General features: G+C 46.8%; 1 protein-coding gene across 4 annotated transcripts in view; it reads right to left on the reverse strand.

Moving 5' to 3' along the window:
• The window catches only part of FAT3 (FAT atypical cadherin 3), a 748,816-nt gene that overhangs the window by 252,861 nt on the left and 468,369 nt on the right, over positions 1 to 27,586 (reverse strand). For all 4 annotated transcript variants that reach the window (XM_085623129.1, XM_085623130.1, XM_085623128.1 and 1 more), the window contains exon 5: positions 618 to 932. In XM_085623129.1, the coding sequence (XP_085479255.1) occupies positions 618 to 932 (315 nt within the window). The remainder of the gene's footprint in view (positions 1 to 617; positions 933 to 27,586) is intronic.

A 27,586-nucleotide genomic window follows, 5' to 3' on the forward strand; every position in this document is an offset into this window, starting at 1 on the left:
AGTGTTGGAAAAATAGGTCTTGCTGGGGAGTGGCAAAAGAAAGCCAGTGGATATTATATGAATAACAACAGGGATATACCTCGGAGGACATTCTTAATTCTCACTTGCTTTTCGCAACCAATTAAAGTAGTAGACTTTAGAGCTAAAACAACATGGGTTCAGGAAGAAAGATTCAAATGAGTGCTAAAAAGTCTGAAACACCTCCATATTTACAAGTTCACATTAAAACCTATTTTCCATATGCAGGAAAAATGAATAATTAACACATAAAAAGTAAATTCACATTTTCACCTTGCAAACACCTGGGAGAAAATAGTTAGGAGCAGGCATACTTTTGGAAATTTATGACGCGCATATATTTCTTAGACTAATTCTTGGGATTTTTGTGAATCCTGAAAATTGTAAAGAACAAAAACAAACATTAAATAAGATGAAACCCACGATGCACCAATTCCCACATTTTTTAATGAATCAGCCCTTTGTCGTGTAGGTAGAACTCAGTAATCATATCAGGGCTACCACCAAATACATGAATGCCTTACTTTAATTACTGACATTTAAAAATTTTAAAAAATGAGCGCAACACTGTGTACTTCTAGTGAGAAGATTGTCCTTACTGTTAAAATGTCATAGCTCCCTGCTGCAAACTGCTTCCTAGAAGACACCATCCCTGTTTTAGGGTCAATGAAGAACTTCCCGTCATCATTGCCGTCGGTGATGCTGTATGAGATCTCCGCGTTGGGGCCTTCGTCTCTGTCAAAGGCAAACGCCCTGTATATTGGTTCCCCGCGCTTCTTGCGGTCTCTCTCAGGGAGCTTGATCTGATAGACTTTCTCTGGAAATTGAGGTTTGTTATCGTTTTCATCCAGCACTTGAACCACCACCCAGACCGTTGATTGCTTAGGCGAGGGCCCGCCATCCGCGACTGTCACCTGTGATCACATGGGAAATAATGACAACAGTTTAAATGCAGTGGCATCTTTTCCATCTCTTTATCACACATTTGTTTTAAATTTAGAAGGTAAACATCTTTCATGGCCCCAGTCATTACCTTGAGAGTGACAGTTAATTTACCCAAATACTCCTTTATTGCCCAATGTCCCTTCATGAATCAAAGCTTTGAAAAGAAGTGAACCTCTGCTGTACACAGAAGGGTATATTTGCAGCTTCAATAGAAATCCCTTTTACCATCGTGGCCACAGCCTACTGCATTCTACACAACACAATGCAACTGAGAGAGGAGTGAGTGTCACAGAGATTTTCCCCTTTTACATCTTTTTAAAGTATAGCAGCAATATTGTGTGACTGTCATTACGTCATCAACACAGGTTCAGGGTAGGGGTGTGTGAAATTTACATAATCGGACTTTGTGTAAATTATGTGAAATTCTGCAAAAAGCAATGAAGGTATAGGAATCTGGCATTTAGCTCTATATTGTAGTGAAAAATAAAATGTGTCCTCGCGCCGAAAATGCACTAAACAAATAGTGCAAGAAACACAACACCCGGCAGCTGTTTGCATTCTTGTCTTTTGCGTTGTTTCATGCTCATACATGGCATAATAACAGTGATTCAGGAATTTTGTATAACAAGCGCAACACAAGATTGATTAAATTATGTGAGATTATGCACACGTAACAGAAATGTTGCCTGGGCCTAGTTACAAGCCTTTATTTAGCACAAATATAGCCCACAGCAGCGGGCCATATATAGAATTATAGATGAGTAACAGGGAATTACTGGAATGTTGTTCACTGAGGGGTTCCGAGTGACGTCAAATAGACAACGAGAGTGAAGCTCAAGTTATCTATGATGTCACTCAGAACCCCAAGGTGAAAAACATCCCCGGAATTCACTTTTTACCCATCTATCATTATATGTTAGGTATTGCCCCCGAAATCATTTGCCCCTGCCTTCAACTACTGGGCTGGAGCAAAGGAAAATGGGAGAGGTTTACACAACATGCCTTATCCTCACTGAAACAAATGTGAAAAATAAATATCTCACCTGCTATCCTTCCCCAAAGCCCACTACCTTCCCTGCCTTCCTCCCACTCCTGCTTTCAATCAAAAGTGCCAAGCATTGCTTGCTGACAGGCGAGATCTCAGAGACCCTGTAACAAGGCCTGGAAGGCCCTTATGATATCACAAAAGTTAATGACTAGTTGTGCTATCACATGTTGTGATGTCATAGCAAGGTGTTATGACTTTCAAACATTGAAAATAATGATAGAGGCTCTCGGTGAGCACCATACCTAACAATGCTTCAGTAGCTAAGTGTACTGAGAGCATCGTAAATATTGTAGATGCATGTCGCCTTTTAGACTTGGGGTAGTGTTCCAGACCCAAGACCAATAAAATACCACATTTCTGAAGCATGTGCTTTATCCTATTTTTACAGAGGAGAGGCACTCTTTCCAAAATTCTTCACTTTTGTCTTAAATATGTTATCAGTTTCATTAGTGCATAACAACGGTTCGAAAATCCTCCAATACAAACTTTTACATTTTCCTTGTGGGACACCCAGTGCTCAAAGGCAGACTGAGATTTAGGCTGGTGTTAGTGTTTTTGTTTAACTAAAATGTTAGAACAGACTTTTATTATGAATATGCAGCATTAAAAGGCGGAACTGGCTCCGGCCTTTCTGGAGCCGTTTATGGGTGAAGATAGCTTCCACTCCAAGGTCCAAAGAGAGCCCAGTTAAGGGGCCATGAACCGATAGCTCCATCTGATGGTAGACCATGCCCCTCATCACTTATACTCGCCTTGGAGACTAGAGGCAGGACTAAAGATAGATTACACAGTGGGACCATCCTAGCCATTGACATGCTTTCTGGCACATTCACACTGGCCAGTAACAATAAGAGCAGAGGAGGACAGGAAGTCAAACTTTGACTGGCGGGATTTAAACCAGGACGCAAAGGGTTATACCATTTTGACACTCTGTCAATCCGGCTTAGCTATGTATCTTTAAGTAGACCTATCTGTCCATGTGTATTTGCTTGTATGTGTGAGCCGCTATGCATTTGTCTGTGGTTGAGTCTGTGTATGTACAAGTCTGGGTGTAAGACAGCTGCGACCCGTACAGGTAAGAGCGGTAGGGTTGTTGGGCCAAGTGGGGGGGAAATTCGACAGATGATGACAAGGGAAAATTAAGTATTTATTTAATTTTCCCTCATCATCGTCCGTCGAAATCCCCCCTCACCCGGCCCCGCCGCTCTTACCTGCACGGGCCGCGGCTGGTGTAAGTTGATGTCCTGCTGTTCGGAAAAGTGCAGACACACACCTGACCCTGACATAGGTGCTGACCTCAAGCATATGGGAACCATCTCTTGCATAAAAAGGCGTACCCCTGGAATTTATTAGCTTAATTAGAGCATGTTTGATGTGGTGTTGTAACACCAACTGTGACTTAAAAGTCATAATTCTGTAAATATTGCGTGAAGACATGTCACGATAATGCCCTCTCCCGGTATAGTGCTAACGCCGGGGTAATGCTGGGCATTCTTGATGTGAGGGTGCCACTCCTGACCTAATGCTAGCACAAGGATTTTAGTGAAAATTCTTCGAAAAGTGTGTGTATTCATGGCGTGATGGTGCCTATCACATGTATGCTGCTGTCCTTAATACTTCTGGCATGATAGCGGTTATTCCTTGCATCATGAGGCTATTTATGAGACAATGATGCCAACGTTGGGCCTGGAATAATGGAGGCAATTCTTGGCATTTATAGACATCCGTGTTATGATGGTGCTTACCCCAGGTATAATGCTGGCGGTGACAAAATGGTGGGGGTTCTTGCAATATTATGGTCATCTTTGTCATGCTGGTGCCTCCTGGCATAATGATGAAATTCGTGCAATATATATAGACTTCCACAGCAATGATAAATGGGAATTCAATGCAGAATGTATCCATACGTGTACGAGTATGCATGAAAATGACAAGCTGAGCTTTGGACAAAAATGTATTTACTAAGAAGAAAAGCTGGTCTTTTGAACGGAAAAGTGTGTTCATGAGAATGGCAAGATTTTGCTTTGGGGAAAGGGTAGATACATAAAATCAAATTTAAACCCCGAAATGCGTCTTTACGAACCAAGAGGAAAGGTAATGCTCATTGTAGTAAAGACTCCTGTAATCGGGGTGTCCATAATTCTCCTTCGACTCCAATCTTCTTTAGCAGCAGAAATTAAACACCCTGTCAATGCTCTTTAAAATATGATGACAATTAACTTCTATTCTCACATCTGGAAACAGATGGTTTCAATTTACTCCCTCTCAGCAGGACTCTGTAAAGATGTCTGCACTAAAATGTTGGCTGCTGTTATCTTTTTAATAGAACTAGAATCACGTTTTATTCCGTCATCTACGTTAAGACTGAAACAGTGTGTTTCAAGTGCCCCCCCAAAAACATATAAAGTCTGCGACCATTATACAAGCCAGTAACTCAACCACTAAAACACCTGGGAACCTGGGTGCGGAAAGATGGAAACCTCTGTATTCTGCCTGCATGCCAAATAGTGCATATTTTGTATCCTTTGAAACCAATTTTAGCACTGTTTTCCTCACACTTTCCTTGTGGCAAGCAGCTCAGTTGTGTATATATATATATATATATATATATATATATATATATATATATATATATATATATATATATATATATATATATATATGTATATATATATATATATATCCTTTTTTGTTTTCACCCCGCTACTCCTGTATTTAAATAATTGTGAAAGATGCAAATGTTTTCGGGGTCAAATGAAATTAAAATTACAAATGCAATTATTACTAAAACCATTAGGATCAGGCGCGCAACACCCATTGGACTCACGGGGCTTCAGCCCCCCCCGTCGTGTGTGGCAGCCCGGGATGAGACACCTTCCCGGGCAAAAAAGAAGCCGCACCCGAGCACTTCACAGGTCTTTAAAAGACCATTCGCATGTTTATGAGGCCTCGCTGTTGTTTCAGCCCTTCTAAGAGCCCCTGCAGCTCCACTCTGCCTGTTGCTTAAAGTTCAGCCCCCCCCGAAATTTTTGCTCAGCCCCCCCCGAAATTTTTGCTCAGCCCCCCCCGAAATGTGGCTCTAGTTGCGCCTCTGATTAGGATGCAACCGAACACTTTTCTGTCGCATTCCTACATTTTACTATGGGAGCATGCATTCTGGCCTTAAACCGGTAGTAAAGTGGGAGGTGCAGTTCATCCCTGCACCCCGTGCCTACCACGGGGTGCAGAGATCTGCCCCTTCGGCCTACAACTGGAGGCCGTGCACCCAAGGAGGGCCTGCTGGGGCCCCCTAAGTCGAGCTCTGTTTCCGTGTCAGAAAGGCCGGCACAGAAAGGCTGCTGAAACCTGACATTGTAATCTCAAGGACAGAAATGCCCGCCCTTGAGAATTCAGGCCGGCTTTCAACTGGCTGAAGGGCTCTCTGACCGAGGGTCGGAGCCTTTTACGGCCGCATCGCAATCGCCCCCTAAATCTGATTTACAAAGTATGGTATTTAAATGTCAAAATACTGAAAGACCAAGATCAAGCAAACATTTATGGTATAAAATCTTTTTATTTTTTTTTATTTATTTTTTTTGAACAAATTGTTTTCAGGGATAACATTCAATAGTCTTATCCAGGCATAGGTGTTAACATGGCTGGTTAGGTGCCACATGTAGACCACCACCTTTGTGATGCACAGTCGTGCTCTTCTTGGTACAGCTGTTACCGGTTCCATTAGGGGACATTCGATAGGGCCTGCCGAAATGTAGTCAATGTGTGGTGTGGGGAAGCCCTATTGCAAATGAAAGAACGCAGCTGTTTGCGAATTCGCCGGACCTTCCGTATTACAGGACGGACATAGTTATTATGGATAGAACTGAAAGAATGTTCTGTAAGGCTCCTTGTAGGCCCTCAAAGTCAACATGGCACAAAGTTTCTTCAATTGCCAGTTTTGCTCCCCCTTCCATGCAAATGAATATTATACAATAATGCCATATGGACTCAGCGGCATACAATGCGCCGCAAATGACGTTTGTTGATATGTAGATGCATACATACAATTGTAAATAACGTCCATGGGATAAAAAACGAATGGAGGTGAGATTGCTGTGAGAGTTTAGCACCCACTGTAGAGATTTGTGTAAAAAGTTATCACATTCAACATTTTGAAATCTGCCCCATTATTAAACTGCAAAAGAGGATTCGGTGTGAAGTAGGAGCTATTCAAATAGTAAATTGATTTACTCCTTCGTTTCACTCCTCCTGTGGTGTCTTCTTACCTTCCCCACTCCCTGTTAGTGGGGTAAGGGTTGCATCAGCATAACCCTGGCATGTCACCATTCCAAAATTAGCTACAGTGCCATGTTTACAGACTGTAACAGATCATTTAAAGTGCTTTGAATCGGTGGAAGTCGAGTATGAAGCACTATATACGAACACGTTAAAATTCAATTCAGGCAGTATTTACCTTGGACATTAAAACCAGTTGTAATGAAGTAAGTTATAGGACACATAACAGACCAGGGCCTTAATTTGCTTCACTGGTCGGCAGTTATGACCCTTAGAAACTCAGTGCCAGGCCCTTATGGCCCTCGCGCGGTCAGGCAGGGTGACACCGACTTTAAGAGGGCAGCCTTGTTCTTTCCTAGGCTTTGGAGGTGAGACGTCAGGCCGTTATGGCCCTCGCGCGGTCAGGCAGGGTGACACCGACTTTAAGAGGGCAGCCTTGTTCTTTCCTAGGCTTTGGAGGTGAGACGTCAGGCCGTTATGGCCCTCGCGCGGTCAGGCAGGGTGACACCGACTTTAAGAGGGCAGCCTTGTTCTTTCCTAGGCTTTGGAGGTGAGACGTCAGGCCGTTATGGCCCTCGCGCGGTCAGACAGGGTGACACCGACTTTAAGAGGGCAGCCTTGTTCTTTCTAGACTTTGGAGGTGAGACGTCAGGCCCTTATGGCCCTCGCGCGGTCAGGCAGGGTGACACCGACTTTAAGAGGGCAGCCTTGTTCTTCCCTAGACTTTGGAGGTGAGACGTCAGGCCCTTATGGCCCTCGCGCGCTCAGACAGGGTGACATCGACTTTAAGAGGGCAGCCTTGTTCTTTCCTAGGCTTTGGAGGTGAGACGTCAGGCCGTTATGGCCCTCGCGCGGTCAGGCAGGGTGACACCGACTTTAAGAGGGCAGCCTTGTTCTTTCTAGACTTTGGAGGTGAGACGTCAGGCCATTATGGCCCTCGCGCGGTCAGGCAGGGTGACACCGACTTTAAGAGGGCAGCCTTGTTCTTTCCTAGGCTTTGGAGGTGAGACGTCAGGCCGTTATGGCCCTCGCGCGGTCAGGCAGGGTGACACCGACTTTAAGAGGGCAGCCTTGTTCTTTCCTAGGCTTTGGAGGTGAGACGTCAGGCCGTTATGGCCCTCGCGCGGTCAGGCAGGGTGACACCGACTTTAAGAGGGCAGCCTTGTTCTTCCCTAGACTTTGGAGGTGAGACGTCAGGCCCTTATGGCCCTCGCGCGCTCAGACAGGGTGACATCGACTTTAAGAGGGCAGCCTTGTTCTTTCTAGACTTTGGAGGTGAGACGTCTCGGCCAGCGCCAAGTTAAGGTTCTTACTGGAGACGGCGATAGGGGCTTTTGATCCATATCTCACACTTAATGAAAACAACAGCGATCTCTGCGGACTGCGGGCCTCTCCCCTACACAGCGTTCGCGAGGAGACCTGTCAAAACCTGATGCAGTCGTAATCCCGGAATTTGGCGGAATAACAACAAGAATGGAGGCAAATAAATGACGTCTCGTATACCGTTCCAAAGGACAACACAAGGCCGGGTTAGGTCTGATAAGGCCTGCACGGTGGAGGCAGCGGTATGCGGCTGTGATAAGTACAAATATGCCACCTCCAATGCAAGCCACATGTGCGCATTAGAGCCAGCCACAGTCACGAGACAAGGGATGCGGAAACAAACCATGAGAAAGTTAGCAGAGAGGGACGTTTGGGCTAGAGAGAATGAAAGAAATAGTCTGGGGTGTCTGAAGCTTTAGGCACGTGAGCAAATTGTCCCTGTGATGAGCATTGTGGGTGAATGTATAGTATATACAGTTTGCTCAACTTTAGGCCCTCTGTGTGGTTCTGGTAATGGGCGTGCCCTTTCCTCATCAGTAATTTTTGGAAACTGGTTTTCCTCGTGACTTTGAAATGGGATAAATGTTAGCGACAGGGATAGGGTACACCAGCAAACTACGTGCTGCTGGCAACACCCCCAATGAACTTTTCAAAGTTGTGAAAGAAATTTATAGCCCCCCCAGCTCAGCAATTTTTAGAGATTTGCAAAGCTTTTGCAATAAGGTTGCAGATTATTTTATAGGGAAAATCTTAAATATATTCTCTGATTTTAAGGAAAATTACGACACTTTCTCTAGTGGAGAGGACATGGAGGCCCCACGGTGAAGGAGCCCGTGGCAACCCTGTCCACCTTTCACCCCCCATATCCTGTGCGCAAACTGAATTCTACTTTTGCATCTGAAATCAGGCTCCCCAGAAGATCCCTGCCCCCCCCCCCCGAGACTTACAACTTGTCTCTGACTTGATTAATACTTTTTTGGAAAGAATCTATAGCCAATTAATTTGCAAAGGAGTTAATCCACAAATCAGGAAAGAGGCCATTGTCGTTCCCATTAAAAAGAAGCCCGAGCGGGGAGCCATAACATTAAATAACGCTGTGCCCGATTTTGCTTCTGCCCGCACCAGCAAACATTTTTGAAAAATATATGAATCGGACCTTGGCCGAGTTTATTTTTTTTGCAGAACCTGCCGATCCCCTCACAGAATGGTTTCCATAGCGGTCACTGCACCGAACAAGCTCTAATAGCTGCAGCAGACCACATCCGCTGCCAGGTGGACCAGAGTGGCAAGGACATCTTGGCCATGTTGGATCTGTCAGCAGCATTTGATACGGTGTCACCCTCCTACTTGGTGGAAAGATTGTGCTAGACAGGGGTGAAGGCTACTGCACTGGCTTTACAGGGGTCCCTTCTCACTAATAGAACCCAGACGGTCAGCTGCGGTGTCTTCACAGTGGAATCCTTACAGCTCCCTTGTGGGGTGCCACAGGGGTCCTCGCTCAGCCCCACATTGTTTAATCTATATGTGGCACCACTGGCAACTCTGGTGGGTCATCAGGCTTCCAGGTTTTGTCATACACAGATGACATCCAGATTATTGTCTCAGTGTCTGAAAATAGGATATCAGTGGCTGAGAAATTCAAACTCTGTATGTTGGAGATTGGGATCTGGATGAAGGAGAACTGGCTGAAATTGAATATGGAGAAGACAGATATCCTGGTCTTTGGGGCTCAGCACTTGGCATGATCAGAGCTGTGGTGGCCATAGACGTGCAGCCCTCCTACCTACTGCAGTTGCCTCTTTAAAAACCCAGTAGTCATCTTTGATAACACACTCACTTTTGATACTTAGGTCAATAGGATTACAAGCTCATATTTTTTCATCATTAAAAATTGGTAATAGATCCTTTCTCTCATTCATGTGGAGCATAGAACTGCAGTTGTCATTCCATTCATTTCCTTTTGCCTTGACAGCTGCAGCGCTCTCTACTTAAATATCAAAAAATCTTCACTCAATAAACTCCAGGTTTTTCAAAATGCAGCTGCCCGTTTGATAATGAACATTAACAAACGCCAGTCAGTGAGGGAGGTCTTGCACTTTTTACACTAGTGACCTCTGAGGAAGTGGGGGATTTTCAAAGCTTTTGTGCATGGTCCATCCAGCACTGTACCATCATGGACGCTTCCCCTCAGGTTAGCATTCCAATAGAATTTGCCTAAAAGGCAGTTGAGATCTGCTTCCCTGAGGAAGGTGATTGTTCCTAGGTTTCGGAAGGTGAGATAGGGTGTCCGCACATTTTCGATAGAGGCTGCTAAACTGTGGAACACTTTGCCAATGCACATTGCTAGCTTAATCTCTTACATGGCCTTTCATAAAAATTTGAAGACGTGGTTATATTCTCTTCCATAGGTGATCCTCTTATGGATAGCTACTATTTTGTTGGTAGCACCTTGGCGCCATAGGGCACTGTGCGCTTTATAAATCTAAAATCAAAATCAATCCATTTCACTCCACGTCATTAAGGCCACTGTCTCCAGTACTATTCACCTACAAATCAGAATGCATAAGATTGTCACACGAAAGTCCAGGATTGGAAACAGTGTCCGTAATGACCTACAGGGAGGTGGTCGCCTTAGCTATCAATCGTTTTTTCTTGCTGCAACTTAAAAGGGGCATGAGAGTCCTTATTTTCATGAGAAAGAACTTCACAAACTGTTTTTTTTGGAGAAAAAGTTCACAAATTTGCACGCTAATAATAAATGGACCTTCTCAAGAAAAGTAAGGAATGTGGAAAGTTGAACTCACGCTGGTAAAGTATTGCAATATATTGATATGTAAATTAGCCTCAGACTGCTAAGCATTAAACACATAAATAAATAAACCCAAGGGAGAATTCAAGAGATAGTATGTCTATGGTGCAGAACCCTCCCTTCTCCCGAAAGAGAGGCATCAGTGGCAGAGACAGCTGAGCACTGATAGTGATAGTACCTTCTCTCAAGATCTATACTAGACCTGGAAGTGGCACCCCCAGTAGTGGGCATCATTTTACTGCTATCCTTTCAGACTTACTAGCCACATTACCAGACAGAGTACACTGATTGTGTGCGTGTGTGTGTGTTTGTGTGTGTGTGTGTGTGTGTGTGTGTGGGGGGCGGGGGGGAGGCATGTAAAACTCACACTGTGGGGACCAGCTGGGTCCCTATAGAGTGGGTTAACCTTGTCACACCCAGACAAACACTATCTTTGTGAGGACCGTTGCGTTGTAAGCACCGGTCCCCGAAGTGTGTTTAGGTACTTTCGAGCAAGTTTATGGGAAAACTAAAAGCAACGTTAGATTAGCCTCAGTGTGCTTTATAACCTACCCTACTATCAAAGTGCGCTTGGAATTAGAATAGTAATTACACATTTCATTACGGTCAATGGCCGGTCCTCATAATAATAGGTATGTTATGTTGTGTGTGTGTGCATATATCTGTGTACATGTGTGCATGTGATCGAAGGCAACTAGATCATTTCTATTGCATACTAGAAGGGCTGCACACTTCATTCCAACTACCACTAAGGAAATTATCAAACCCTACACATGTTTCTATGCTAAACAGTACATATTTCCTCAAGGATCAATTCTGCACCCCATTCCTTTCAATGCCTCTTTCAGAGACCTTGCTGAAGAGCTAGACTGGAAATGATCCTAATTAGTATAGACAAAAAGCTCACTAATCGAGAACAAATCCCAAAGGTAGCGATGACAAGGAGATATTTTAGAAATCTAAACACACTGAAATAAAAAATATGACAAGTGAAATACATGACAGGTAAGTGTAAAATCATTTGCATGAATACACATAGGCTAGGCAGCAGCAGTAGATTGCATATGGTACCACTGGCCATCTAATAGGGAGGGATGGCTGAACTTTCCATTTCTAATGACCTAAAATGTTTCAGAGCAATCTGAGAAACTGGGGGAAATGATGATTAGCAATCTTGAGGACAATCAAGACTTTGAGAGATGCAAGAACAGACATTAGTGGAGTCTGAAGTAGAAGAGGGGAAAAGATAGTGCCTTTTACATACTTTAGCAGGAGTAATCAGTAATGTCCAAGAAGAAAATAGATCTCAAAAGAAGGCACTAACAGAGTGAGGAAGCAAGAGAAAAATAGAACAGCGCGGAAAGGATGCATATTAGATTATTCTGTTGGTCCTTCTTTACTGTCAATTTCTATACATGTTGACATCATATGTACTGCACTGGTGCTTGTCCAAATATGTGCATTAATCCATCAAATGCTGGAACCTCTCTGGCTACTGAGGAGAAATGCTACAGTTGATTGCTCTATATCTGAGCCGGCACCACGACAGGATTCATCTGATTCACAGACAGAGATGAAACCAGTTTTCCTAAAATATTCAGTCCCACCATTTTGGCAGCTTGGCTGAGCCCATGGCTTGAATTATGTGGATATTAATTGGAGTAAATTATTCAATTCTACATAATGCACAGAGAAAGGCATTTATTTAAAAAAAAAATGAATGAATGAACTGGAAACTAACCCTGCCAATAAAAAAATCAATAATATCTCATGCAGGATCACAAATAAACACCTGCACAGTGGGAATTACGTATTAATGCTCTGAAATACAAGAAATTAGAATCTGTGATTGTGATTGATTAAAAAAAATCGCTAAAATGAGCAAATGTCATTGCAGAAATTTACTCGGAGGAAGGGAGGGATTGGATAATTTACCAAGAGGCACATGAAGGTTTAGCTGAACAGAGTTGCCTCATGATGGAGTGGTTTACGTGCATTACATTCCCTTTGATTGGGTGGAGGCAACTGATGCACTGGAGGGAGTTTTGATGTCCCAAACCTGTCTCTGCAGGTGCCAGGTCAAATTTAATGCAAAAAGAACAATTGATGGACAGAATGCACACCACTGTCATACATTCACCCCAGTACAGAGATCTGGGCCCAAATCCATCATTTTTTTGCTCACCATGCCATTCTAGTTTGGACCCAGCCATATGCAAATCAGTCTTGACCCTGCGCCCAATGGGAACAGTCCAGCCCGAACTGCCAGGCCAGGTCCTCCCTGGACTGGAAACAAGCATCCTAGGACCGGTTTCGGGCTTTCAGCCCTCATCAGCTAGGATAGCTTGACTCCAGTGGCATGGAGAGCGTGGGACCCACGTCTGGGCATACCCGTCCCACTCGTGGTGACAAATGCAAAAAGAACAATTGATTGACAGAATGCAGAACAATGTCATATATTCACCCCAGTACAGAGATATGGGCCCAAATATATCGTTTTGTTGCTCACCATGCCATTCCAGTTTGGACCCAGCCATATGCAAATCAGTCTTGACCCTGTGCCCCATGGGAACAGTCCAGCCCGAACTGCCAGACCAGGTCCTGCATCAGGCACAGGGTCAAGACTGATTTGCATATGGCCAGGTCTAAACTGGGGTGGCATGGTGAGCAAAAGAATTATGGATTTACCCAGATCTCTTAGCTGGGGGAGAATGTTTTGATTTGTTCTGCATTCTGTCCATCAATTGTGTGTCTTTTGCTTCCTAGGTCAAATTTAATGTCTGGGCATAGACACAGGCAATGATTTCCCAAAGATTGGCTTCATAGTCTCAAATCTACAGTAAAAAATGAAGATGCTCAGAGAATTGCAGCACAACTATCATCGTCAGTTCTCTCACACATCAAAGAGTTATTGAGAACGGGCTACGTTAGAGTTTCCTTATTCCTTAATTTTTATAAGGCAGATAGGACGCGATAAAAGACTTCTCTGACCTTTATGTTCTTTGGGGTGGGGCTTCAGAACAGGGATTTCTCTTTTCCAGCAGGTCTGGCATTGCTAACCAATGACAGAATGTTTGACTGGAGTTCACCTGGCGAGAGGAACCCTTAGTTGGATTGGTGCCCCCAGTTGGCTTCTGCTACCACTTGAAGCTTTCTGTTTCCGAACATCTAGAAGCCGTGAAGAGGCTTTCTTTTCATGACCTCTGTGGAACAACTTTTGCTCCCTTAATGCATCTGAGTGACTAAATTCAAAGGACTGCATTATCTTCTTTCTAAATTAGGGCAAACTAACTGCACACAGGCTTTGATAAACCTGCTTTGGGGTGAAACAGGGCAGTCAACCCAACCTGGAGGCACGCGTCTCCCCTCCTGGGAGCTTGTAGCCCATAGGAGGGCATTTGAGGCAGCTCTTGCTGCTTTCTTTTGGGTTTAGAGGGGCATAGCACCTTAAGTCTCATTCATGTGTGAATTTACCAGGAGCCGCCTGACATGAATTACACTTTCTCGGTGAGTGCAGGGTGAAATTAAGATTTCATGCAGCTGACAGCACTGATACCTTTCATGTCCCTCCCTCATGTTTTTGGTGGATGTTAGAATAGTACCTTTTGAAATGTAGGCTTCCCTAGACTCTTCCCTCCCGTGCATAACTTGAAGGCATTTCATTTTGATGAAGATTCAACATGTCGTTCACGAGTCGGGGGAAGGGGCGGTGCTGTGAGTGGGAATGCACCTGCAAAAACAATACAGTCAGCCCTTATTGCAGGTTGGGGCTGGATTCAATCTCTTTTCAGGCAGATTCTATCGGATCTACTCGAGCAATCTGGCAGCTTCGTGCCAATTGTTAAGCTCACACATATATTTCACACTTCAGGCCTGTCTATGGTTGAAGAATTCACACGTTCTCTAGAAATTATATTTTATTTGAGGAATTTACTTCATAAAATATGCTTTCGATAACAGGTAATAAGCTTTTGCTGCAATGCAGCTTTGCCTTTCTAACCATTGCATAAAGGCTTACAGATTTAACCCAAGCTAAGTGTTATTTTGGCCTCATAATCATTTTTCACAGAATCATAGTGAGGTCTGTTTGCACAGAATCATAGTGAGGTCTGTTTGCACAGAAGCATGGTGAGGTCATTTTGCATAGAGGCATAGTGAGGTTTGTTTGCAGACAAGCATATTCAGGTCTTTTTTGCATAAACGCAGAGTGAGGTGAGTTTGCATTGAAGCATAGTGCGGACAGTTCGTACAGAAACATCGTGAGGTTTGTTTGCAAAGAAGCATATTGAGGTCTATTTACTTAGAGGCATAGTGAAGTCAGTTTGCATAGAAGCATAGCGAGGACAGTTTGCACAGAAGCATAGTGAGGTTTGTTTGCAGAGAAGCATATTGAGGTATTTTTACATAAACACTTAGTGAGGTCAGTTTGCACAGAATCATGGTGATGTTTGTTTGCAAAGAAGCATATTGAGATCTATTTGCATAGAGGCATAGTGAAGTCAGTTTGCATAGAAGCATAGCGAGGACAGTTTGCACAGAGCATAGTGATGTTTGTTTGCAAAGAAGCATATTGAGGTCTATTTGCATAGACGCATAGTGAGGTCAGTTTGCATTGAAGCATACTGAGGCCAGTTTGCACTGAATCACAGTGAGGTTTTCTTCCAAAGTAGCATATTGCGATCTATTTGCATAGAGGCATTGTGAGGTCAGTTTGCATATGAGCATGGTGAGGTCAGTTTGCATAGAAGCATAGCGATGACAGTTTGCATACAGCCATGGTGAGGCCAATTTGCATAGAGGCATAGCAAGGACAGTTTGCATATAAGCATGGTGAGGTTAGTTTGCATAGACGCATAGCAAGGACAATTTGCATATAAGCATGGTGAGGTTAGTAATTCAGGTCGCACACCTAAACATCTTCCAATTTCCAGTGAAAAAAAAGAAATATATTGCTGAACAGAAAAAATTCTTAGACATGTTTATCTAAATTCACAAAGTTGGTGTTTTCCACCACAGAACAACATATTTTAAACCGTCTGCCTTAGGATATAAAAGATAAGCTTTGAAATTCATAGATTTGATACATTGTTCCCGAAATCCATATGTTGCACATAATAAAATAAACATTGTAACTTGGTAGGAGGGATTTTGATGTGGTTATATAAAAGCCTGGCCTACTTGGTCATGGATGCCATGCTGTCAATGTATTTCCCTTTCTATATTTACTTAACACACCTAAGTCTATTGCATGCTAGAGGGATGACGTCAACAGATTTCAGATTTTCTTCTCCTGGTCTTCCTTGGTGATGCTATGTTGGGCCAGACAATCAGACGTGTGCGCATGGGGGTACTTTTTTGTGCAAAACCACTGTCGTGGGAAATATGCTGAGGAAATATACTGTTTGCACATGCATTTGCACAAATTTCTATTTAAAATTTAGGTGTCATTTTTTTTTTTTTTTTTTGAAACCGTTTATTACAAAATTAAAAAAATATACAAAGATGGGCCTACAACCTTCAGGCTGGCCGCTAGCAAGCAAGAGGAGCATGTGATACAAACAATAGCGCGCATGCCGCGGCAAAGGGAAATGCACAGGAGTTAGAAGCGGTGGTAGCCACACCATCCGGGCCCACATAACGGTTTCATTTTAATATAGATAACAACAAAAAAACAAATCCACAAGGCAACCCACAATCGGAAACAGCAGCATGTGCTCCCCTAGCGGGGGGGACCCTAACAATCCATAGGAGTATCAAGGGGGGGAAAAAGGTCAAGACTGGGATTAGGTGGACTCAGTGCCCGGAACCGGGGAGATAAACTGGCTAAGGGGACGGGGCCGGTGACGGATCGGGCAATAACGGCGGGGTACAGATTCCCCCGCTGTAGGCGTTCCAGGGGCCCCATACGTTCACCCATGTCCCAGGCTTACCTCTCGCAACATACACCACCTTTTCCCGAAACATGCACCAATCAATGTTATCCTTCCATGCCGAGACAGTCGGCGACCTCTGGGAACCCCACAGTTGAGCAATGTCGCGTTTGGCCACCATATATCCCAGAGTCACCCACCGCGTCTGCGGCACCGAGTAGTCGGTTGGCTCCCACACATTCAACAGGCATCTCCTCGCTTCGGGCAGCAGCGACACACGCGTAACCACCCGCAGGACCTCATGCACACCACGCCAGAATCGCTCCACCTCCGGGCATTCCCACAAAATATGGAGAAAGGTCCCCAAAGAACCACACCAACGCTTACACAACCCGTCCACAGCATAGCCCATACGCAGTAGCCTTGGCCCCGTAACATAGACCCTATGGAGTATCTTGAGCTGGACGAGGCGAAGGCGGGCCGGTATGTCCACCTCTTTCGGGGAGGCCACCGCCGATACCCAGTCCTCGTCATCCAGCTCCAATCCATCGGCCACCCAAGCCTCACGAAGGTTAGTCAGCAGTCCCGAGCGGTCATTGATAAGTTTTTTATAGATTAATGAAATCGTGCTGTCCGGTACATGTCCATCTAGCACTCTATCCTCCAGCGGTGAATACTCCGGGATGGAGGCAACGTCCGGGAATACGGAGCATAGCGCATGACGGATCTGCATATACCGAAAGTACTCCCTGTCCTGCAACTGGAATTCTGTCTGTAGCATCTCGAACGTTTTGAATCCCCCCCTCGTCCAGAGATCACCCACCCTGCTGATGCCTATCATGTCCCACTTTTCAAAGCCCTTCGAGGTCCACAGGGAGCCCAACTGCTCAGATGCGTATAGTGGCGACGCCCGGGTCAAACGATCTTTCCACCCCATCGCCACATTAGCCGCGTGCCACACTCGTACCATGACACGCGTGGGGCCCGTCAGACGTGCGTCAAGCGAGCTGGAGTAAAGCGCTCGGTTATAATCACCACCCGGCAGTAACATCTTATCCATTTCAAAGGCCGGGTTTAGAGTGGGCCCGTACAGGCCGTGATTAATCGCAGCCAGCTGGGAGGCCCAATAATACCGTTTGATATCCGGGAGGGCGATCCCCCCGTCATACCACGGGAGCGTCAGCTTCGCCAGGGCGATACGCGGTCTACCTTTCCAGAACAGTCGGCGCTGCAAACTCTCCACCTCGCGAAAGTAGCGCGCCGGGACGACGTCCATTGTGTTCTGCAGAGCGTACAGGAAGCGCGGCAGCGACATCATCTTAAACAATGCCGCCCGGCCGAGCGGCGAGAGCGGCAAGCGCCTCCAACGCGCAACATCCTCCTTCAGGCGCTGGAGGGGGGGAAGCAAGTTCTGACTATATCGGGCCTCCGCGTCCAGGGTAATGAAGACACCCAGGTACCGAAATCCCCGCGGGGCGATCTGGATAGGACAGCCCCGCGGAAGGATAGGGTCCTCCCCAAAGAGAACATAGACGCACGATTTAGCCCAGTTGATGACAAGGCCGGAGTTAAGACCAAATGAACGCAATACATCAACCAGTACTATCAGTGATTTACGTGGGGAAGCCAGGTACAGGAGAATATCGTCAGCGTATAGAGATACGCGGTCCTCATACTCGGGGGTCCAGCGGAGACCACGAATAGAAGGTTCCCACCGCAGCCACTCCGCCAGGGGCTCCAAGGCAAGCGCGAAAAGGAGCGGCGATAACGGGCAGCCCTGCCGCGTGCCCCTGCCCAGCTCGAACGGAGCCGACACTCTACCGTTCACCACCACCTGCGCCAGCGGGCCAGAGTACAACAATTTTACCCAACTGATGAATCCTGGGCCAAACCCAAACTTCGCGAGCGTCGCCCAAATATAAGGCCATTCAAGCGTGTCAAACGCCATAGTGGCGTCCAAGGACGCCAAAATGGCCGGCTCTCGTATGAACGGGACACGAGCGAGCACCCCATGCAAACGCCGCAGGTTAAGCGCTGTATTGCGATGAGGGATGAAGCCGGACTGATCCTGGTGAATCAAGTCACACACTACGCCGACCAGCCGATTGGCCAACACCTTGGCGAGGATTTTGGGCTCCACATTCAATAGCGAAATAGGCCGATAGGATGTGACCCGGTCCCGTGGCCTCCCCTCCTTATGGATAACCACGATGGTAGCTAGACGCTGGTCTAGCGGGAGGGAACCCGCCGAGTGGGCCGCGAGGAACATAGCACGGAGATGCGGCGCCAGCGTATCTGGTCGCAGTTTATACAACTCGATGGGAAGACCATTAGGACCCATGGCCTTGCCGGAAGCGACCAAACGTATGGCGAGGGCAATTTCTTCGGAAGTTGGAGCGGCGTCCAACGACACTCTGTCCTCCTCCGAAAGGGAAGGCAGCGCGATATCCCTGAGCAGGGCGTGGGAATCCTCTTCAGAGCGGGAGGACACCGGGGAATACACCCCACGGAAATAGTCTGCAAAGCAGGAGACAATTTCTTCTGGTTCAGTGACACACACACCATTCTGTTTCTCAATCAACGGGACAACTCGACTCGCTCTCTCCTTTTTGTCCAGCCACACAATCAATTTACCAGCCTTATCACCCACATCATACAGTCTCCCCTGTTGCTCCCTACTGAGGCCCCTGGCTGCCTCCGTGACGAGGGCCTTATAAGCCGCTTGCTTGAGTCGGAGAACATGTAATTTGTCATCCGTCACCCCACATTCTAGATCACCCTCCAACTCGGTTATCTCAGCTTCAACACGAGTCACCTCCTCCCGCTCGCGCCTCCGGGAATGGGAAATAAGGGACAAGGCCTCTCCCCTGAGTACCGTCTTGAACGCCTCCCACAATAAGATCGCCGATGACACAGACCCCACATTCTCGTCAAAGTAGCGCTTAAGGGATTTAACCAGCTCTGCGCGAATGGTGGGGTCACGCAGGTACCAGGGATTAATCGGGACCACCCTACCCTCTCCCCTCGGAAGAATATCAAAGTGCAACAAGAGCGGGGAGTGGTCCGAAATACCCCGTGCCAAATGGCGCACCTCCCCTATCCTCCCAACGTGCGCCGCCGGAACCAGGATATAATCTAGCCGTGAGAGACTACCATGAGCCCCTGAATGGAAGGTGTACTGTAGCTGCGTGGGATGTTTCAAACGCCAACAATCCACCAGCCCCAAGGTATCCAAGAGGCCAGACAACCACGCCTGGGCACGGGGGAGATCCCTAGGGGGGTGACGATCCACAGTTCCGGAAACCACAGCATTAAAATCCCCCCCCACCACTAGAATCCCCTCCGGAAGGCCAAGGAGGAGGCGCCCCAGATCCGCAAAGGTGGTCGTCTGCAGCCCCGGCGGGACATAAACAGACACGAAAACGACCACTCTGTCGTCATGGTGCACCTCATCAATCTCCAACGGGAGCGAGTTCTTAACCATAATGCCCACACCCCTTGAACCAGACGTGAAGCCCGAATGGGCCACAAGGCGGTAGCCCCGTCGATTCATGGCACAAAAGGAGTTGCCAATGAGGTGTGTCTCCTGCAGAAAAACTATATCGGGCGAAATTCGCTTCAAGAACTGCAGGACCACACCTCGTTTTATCCTGTCCCCCAATCCATTAACATTCCAGGACAACAGACTCAGTCCCCTACCCCCCATCATAAACAGAAGCCATCACTCGTCCCCCAGAGAGCACTTTAGAAATAACACAACGATGCTTTTGCCTTGTGGTAGAAACGAACAACACCCCACCCCAACCCACCCACCCCAACAAAACTCCCCCCTCCCTGCACCCCTGCATGAGCCCAGACAGCCCCCCCAACTTGCAGTGTGCCTGTCGCCCCTATATAATGAAACTAGCTAGACCCCCTAGAGGAGGAAAGAGTACCCCTTCTAGACCCCACACAACCTCCAAAGGGAGGGGAAAGAACAAAGACAGAAGTTTGGTCGAAAGTGGCATCATAGTCGTCCAGAGTGAGGCCCAATATCAACCCCTCAGTCCCGATCCAGTGGGCCGTCTCCTCCCGCCGCCCCCCCCCCACCATCTCGAGCACTACCCCCAGACAGAGTGTCCAGCCAGTCCCCGGCCGCTTCGGGACGATGAAAAAAGTGCGTGCGACCATCCACCTCTACCCGCAGCTTGGCCGGGAAGAGCATGGCGTATTTTAAGTACATGTCCCGGAGCCGGCGCTTAACACCCAGGAAACTCAGTCTCTGTTTCTGGACCGCTTGAGTGAAATCGGGATAAAAGTTCACCTCCATATTTTCCAGCTTAATCGGCCCTTGCAGTCTGGAGGCTTGCAAGATCGCGTCCCTGTCCCGAAAGTTAAAAATCCGGGCAATGAGAGGCCGCGGAGGGGCTCCGACCTTCGGCCTTCCCCCGGGAACTCTGTGGGCCCTCTCCACGGCAAAGAATTTACTCAGTCCCCGAGGCTGGAGATGGGTAGCGATCAGGTCCTCTACAAAAAGATCCGCCGCTGCTTCCTCCCGTCCCTCGGGTACTCCGATGATGCGGATGTTATTCCTCCGGGCCCGACTCTCGGAATCCTCCAGGCGCCGATCCATAAGCGCACTCGCCTGACGAAGTCGGTGCACCTCCGTTTGGAGGGCCGCCACCTGAGTCGTGAGGCCCGACGCGGTTCGGGCCAAAGAATCAACCCGGTCATTGGTCTTGGAGAGATCAGCCCTCACCAGGCCGACATCCACGAGGACCGCGTCGATCTTATGCGCCAAGGTGTCGAACCGCTGGCCCACCGAGGCCTTCATCTCAGCAATGGCGCCCATGACGTCTTGCAGAGTCAGATCTGTGGGCAAATCCGGGGCATCAGGGGGGCCCTCAGAGGACTTGTGCGGTCCGCCGGGAGATCCCTTCTGGAGGGTATAGCGGTCCATGATGTTGGCCTGATGTACGGCGCCACGCCGGGTCGACTTGGTCTTCGACCGATCTCCGTCTTGTTTCGTGGCCATCGCCACGGGTCACACACCCGCACCAGCTACGCCGTAGAGGGCAGGCAATCAAGGCCACGAGCTCCGGGGGGGCCACCCCAGGTAGACGGGTTGGGTCACAGCCGGCAGGCAGGCAGGGTCTCCCGGCGAGGCCACACCAACACAAAGAGCTCCGCGATCTCACTTGCAGAGACGGCAAGGGGGTGCGAAAGTGAAAGCGAAAGTGTGGGGTACGCGATTCGCCAGGCCCGTCCCGCCGTTGTTGTTCACTTTGCCACTGGATCACCCCCCAGTGCAAATCCGGGGTCCGGCGAGAAGTAGGCCGCAAACTTCAATCGGTGCCCACTCCGGTACCCGAAGTCCGATTCGAGAACGGGAAACGGGTACCACCTCAACTCAGGCTCACCGACACAGTCCCCTCAACCGAGGCAGGATGAAGACAGGATAAACGTAGGAGGTTGCGGAGGTCCTCGGGAGCCTCGCACCTACGCGGCCATCTTGGTTGCGCGCTAGGCTCCTCCTTAGGTGTCATTTTTTGATCCTGATATTTTATGCCAGTTTTGTAATGTTCCCTTTATCCACAGGGTGCTCCCAGCTGGCACTTTTTAATGCAGTGAACTTTCTCTTCATCCGGAAACGTTGACTGAACACAAGTGCGTTGAGACCACAGCGCTTACAGAATAGCATGGTAGGAAGGCGGGCTGCATTTTCATCGGGTGACTCAATGGTACTATGAATTAGACATATTAAAACAGTGTTCACCTTGTTAATTAAATGCCATAACATAGAGGTGCACATAATATGTATGAATGTGTGAATGATTATTTATAGAGCATGCAGATTTTCAACGACTCGCAATTAAATAGACGCGGAATATTAATGTGCGCACTGTTGGCTGTTTGCTTAGTTCTAAGCCACACCATTAGCCGAGTGCTCGTGCATTAATAACTGGAATATCAACATAGTTAGGGTGGAATTTTGGCATATTTCATGATTTATTCTGGAAGTCAATTTATCAAAGGCACATATGCAATTGATTTAGGACTGCATTTTAAATGTTTCTGAACTGTCCTTGATTGGGAACAGCCACATACATTAATAGTAAAAATACCACCACAGGCGTCACACCATATAGCCCACTGGCCATAACAAAGGGCCTGATTACGATGACGGGGAGACCACCAATGACAGGCTGTTGATGGTGGTCTCCCTGCCATCGGTGACTGAATCACCACCCACCAAATTACGATGGCAGGCGGTCTGTTGGCGGTCGGGAAGACCGACCAACATTGTCCCAACGGTCGGAAGCATTCTGACCGTCTGGCGGACAGCCCTCTATCCTCAGAATGGCAGGGGTGCCTGTCAGGCACCGCCGTGGGGATTACAATATCCCATTTCCGCCGGTCATTCTGCGGCAGTCAACTCGCCACAAAACAGCATGCGGAAACAGATTTGGGGGCCAGTAGTGAACCCCCTAACCCTCTGGGCCAGGGACATAGACACTGGGGGGCACCTATGGTGCCCACCTACATATCCCTACACCATGTGGTAGGCACTGCATGGTGCCTGCCACATAGTGCAAGTATATGTGTTGGGTGTCTGTTTTATCTTGTGGTGGGTGCTGCAGAGCGCAACACCTGCCGCCATACAAAACATGGGCAATGCGGCTGGCACCTAAATACAATACTATGGCGGACGGACTGAAGTCTGTCCGTCATCATAATGACCCCCATAGTTCTTTGTTTAGGTAGACGTCACTTAATGTGGCTCGCAGTCTAAGCACCACAGCTAACTCACAATCCTAAGCACACGCATAAAATTACATTACATTAATATTTCAGTAATTGCACAAACAAAAAGAAGAGTAGATTGCGATATTCCATTCTTTGTCTTTTAATTCCTTATTCCCAGCCACCACGTGTTTCGTCGTAAGGGGGTTACCCTGCAACTTCTTCAGAACTGTCTGGCTTGTCGAGTGTCTGGGTTCTTCTCTCCTCTCTGCAGGTTCTACTTCCGACCCAGCCGTTCAAGTATTAGTATATCCGCCTTTATGTCGGCCTATCGCTTCCACTGTAGCTATTTACTCCAAGCAAGTATGCTTCCTCATTCAGTTTCTCCGCCGACCGTGTGGTGATCTGTAAGAACCAGAAGCGCTCGACAAGCCAGACAGCCCTGAAGAAGTCGTGGGGTAAGAAACACGTGTTGGTTGGGCATAAAGTATTAAAAGACAACAAACTGAATATCGCAAACTACTATTCTTTTTATTTTTGCATTTACTGAAATATGAATGTGATGTCATTTTATGCGTGTGCATAGGATTGTGAGTTAGTTTGGGTAACGACCCTAGGGTCGAGTTTTGGAGGGTTCAGGGTGATTCCCCTCTCCTAGAGCACCGCGAGTGAGCAGAGTTGGATGCTTAATAGCAATACATAAATTTGTGAGCGCCAAGGAGATCCTAGTTCTAATTCACCCCAGCACGACATTAATACTTAAGCACCACAGCTGTTTTACATACAAATATAGTGGGTAGTTGGTGCAAGAAAGAGTCATAGGTGTGACTCAAAAACAAGCCCCCAGTAAACAGATTCCTTCATTGCATTCATGGAAGACGGTTGTATCATTTGCATGCATTACCCGGTTGGATGCACTAACCATACTCAAAAGGGGACACATCCATAACTAATACATTATAAAAACTGCTAAATATGAATAACTAAATGGGGAAATAAAACCAAAATAAACCCAGTAAAATACAACTCGCACAAATGAAAAAAATAATTTGCTAACATGTGCATAGGCACTAAAGGCAGCTGGTCTGTTTTCCACTGATATTGTAAAACGTGAAGTTTGGTTAGTGCATGTTGGCAGGCCTCCTTTGCTTCACTTTACCATTGAATCTCTTGTTTGCAGGCACCTTTGATCATCGAAGCCCATTTGAGTTGGCCAGCAGTGGCCACACGCCAGTTTATCTAAGCTTCGAGCCCTTCCCTCCACTGTGCAATGTTTGGGCAGCTTTCTTCTTCTCTATGATTTTTTTTCAAGCAAGATGCTAAATAAGCCGCTCTCAAAATGGCGTCCCTTCTACGTGACGCACAAGAGAGGGCCCTAAACAATGTTACCATCGGCTGCGACGCCTTCACAGCGTGTTTGGTTGGAGGATGCGTTTGGCCCTTAACCCTTGAAATAAGTCTTTTTTGCACGCCTTCTTTTCTCAGGAAGATGAATGGGCGCTGTCATTTTAAAATCAATTCCGTAGAAGTAGGCCAAGGTAAACCCGAGAACAACACTGAAGGCGGGTCTGGCGAAAAGATAAATACACCGAAAAGTGGAGGAAGAGAGGACTCGACTGTGCGGTCTGGAAGAGCAAATAACGGGCTTGACTGAATTTTTTTTTGGAACGGAAACAGGGTGGCATTACACTGTTAATCTTTCGGAAGGTGGGCTGTAAGCTCGCAACACAATGGTAGGATACAGCTTCGTGTGTGGCACAGGCAGACAGGTGCAGAGCTACTCCGACTCAGAGATTTCATGCATTCTAAAGAAAGAGGCGAGTGACATATTCTCCCCGGAACACCAAGGTGCACAGACACAGATCCTTTGTATATATAGCATGTACTGCCCACCAAGACATGCAGTACACGTTTCTGATAGGCAGTAAGAGATTTTAGAAAGTAATCGGTCTACCTGGGAGGACTAACAGGCAGAAAGGTGTTTCGCTCAGCGCATAGGTGGAGTGCTGGGTGGAGATAGAGCTGTGCCTGGCAGTGGAGTGGCCTTGTGGTGTCCAACCGAGGGCGGTGGAGCCCTGCAGTCCCTACAGGTCCCTCCCGCGAATCGAAATGAAGGGGGTCATTCTGAAGAGGGTACAGCTTGGAAGATTAGCAGCCTATGGTTTTTGCACAGTTTTGCAATTGTTGCTTCGTCTTGAGGTTGCACGGGCAAGACCTGCATGGAAAACTGTGTGGTGCAGTCCGTCTCGCACAAAGTAGGCACCAGAAAGTTTGCACATATCCAGATTACTTTCCCATAATGTTCATCACGTGAGTCCTGCTCTTCTTCATCACCGTCCTTGTCAGTGAGATGAATCTCTTTTTATGAGAAGCCTCAATAAACTATGGGGCATATCAACAACAACCGGCAATAATTATCTCTAAGCGCACTTAGCGCTAGGATAATTATCGCCGGCTAGCGTGAATTTTTATCGGTGAGATAGCGTGCTATTAGCAACGCTTATCTCAATAGCGATAAAAATCCTCACGCTAACAGGCTAACGTGAGATTATCGCTGGAAACCCAGCGATAATCTCACGTTACCTTGTTGATAGGGACAGGCAAACTTAGCCATGATATCCTCCTTCCATAGGATATCATGGCTAAGTCAGAAAAATACCAGATGTAAAAAAGCAGCGTTAACCGAGGTTAGCGCTGCTTTTTTTGTCTCTAACAGGGTTAGCGACATTCTTGATAATAGGAGAAATGTCGCTTAGCGACATTTCTCCTATTATTTTACTCTGGAACGCCCCCTTTGCATCTCATTACAGATGCAAGGGGAAGCGTAGAGTAAAAGGGTGCTAACATGCCAATTTGCATGTTAGCACCCTGTTGTTGATAGGGTGATAGTTTTATCTCTGCTTTTTTGGCTTTTAAAGCCAAAAAAGCAGAGACAACGCCCTTGTTGATATGCCCCTATGTTTTTACTCACTTGAGATGCCTCAATAAACTGTTTTTACTCACTTGCCTTTGAGTCTGATCCACAAACGTCTGGCCCACCCCACCCTCCGGACCCAGTCCTGAGCTCTCAGGCCAGGGACCTGCCAGTGCCAGAGGGGGCCCACAGAGCTGTGGCCCCCCACACCGCGGGACTGCAGGGGCATTTGTTACGCCACTGACCTTGCACTTCCTGTACACAGCAAGCCAGCCCGAACCCATGTGCACCGGGTCATCCCAGGGCTGGGCGAGTGGGATCAACGAGTGTAAGGAGGAAGATTAAAACTCAGAGTAATGAAGATTACTGGTAAGAAATATACACATTACCCCCTCGTTCTGCGTCCTCATCACAGTCCTTAACATTGAGGGTGCAGCAAAAAACACAGGGTGCACAAATAAGAAAGAACACGACTCCAAAGTTTAATGGGCAATGACAAGAAGGCTTACGTAGAAGCAAGGTGCGCGCAAGATTTTTGTAGGTGGGACTCGAAGGTGGGTGTATTACAAAAGGAGAGAGAGAGCGCTTGCAAAGTTGTGTTACAATACGCGGTGGCAAAACCAATAGGTCTGACTGGCATTTTGTGACCTGTCATTTTTAAAAAGCCTTCTATAGTGAAAAACAAAATAATGAACAATTGCAATATATTTGTGAAATAAAGAATTTAATGTGTGACTATTCTAGGCACTTTTGAGGTTTAAATAAATCCATCATGCATTGCAACGTAAGCACTTCATAGGAGGCATTGTAATGTAAGCACTCTATAAGAAGGGGGTTGAAACACTAGAAAGCATGTGGGGAGGGGGGGCGAAATTCCCCTCTGGGTGGAGCCAAAACCCACTCTATTTATAGTTTAAAGAATCGGTAACAGTACCTGTCAAGCCAGACATAAAAAGGGATTCAATAAACCTCAATTTTAAGGAATGGAAGAGAGACATTTGCAATAACACCCCGCAAAAGGCGCCAAAAGGTACTTTACTTTTGTGTTTTGCGCGCAATTAGTCCAAAACATTTTTAAGACTACATCTTTTCCTACTTGAGGTAGTGGTTTTAAACATGCAAACACACCTCTGCTTTTCGAATTAACCCTTTAATACAGAGATCGCCTGAATATCACACAGCAAGTTTCCTGGAAGGATCTTCCGGAGAGCAGCAGTCCTGTATGTTCCTGCATGGCCTACACATGTTTTACCTTACATAAGGCCCATTAAACCCATACAGCTTCAGATCATAAAAGTGCCTGCCTGCTGCTTCTGTAATAAGATTAAAACAGCGATGCATGGCATAAAACACGTGTAAGGATTTAATAAATCAGTGCGCCTTTTACACCGCCAGTGTTTGTCTAGTGAAGCAGGGAATGCTCTGTTGGGCAGTTACAGAAACACACTGGAGGGATTTACAGAGCCAATTTGAGCCTGGTGGGTGGGCCTGGGTCAATAAAATAAAGAGGCTCCCCCTGGGGAGGCGCGCAACAAACACCGAGAAACTTCTGAACTCCGGGGCAACCTTCAGATCGTGTTGTTATTTAGTGGGAAGTGGGCCTAATGAATGCCAAAATGATGATGGAGGGAGGCTGAGGGGATAAATGGAAAACACATTTCCAA

Source organism: Triturus cristatus, chromosome 8 (genome assembly GCF_964204655.1).
Source record: "Triturus cristatus chromosome 8, aTriCri1.1, whole genome shotgun sequence".
NCBI classification, from domain to species: Eukaryota; Metazoa; Chordata; class Amphibia; order Caudata; family Salamandridae; genus Triturus; species Triturus cristatus.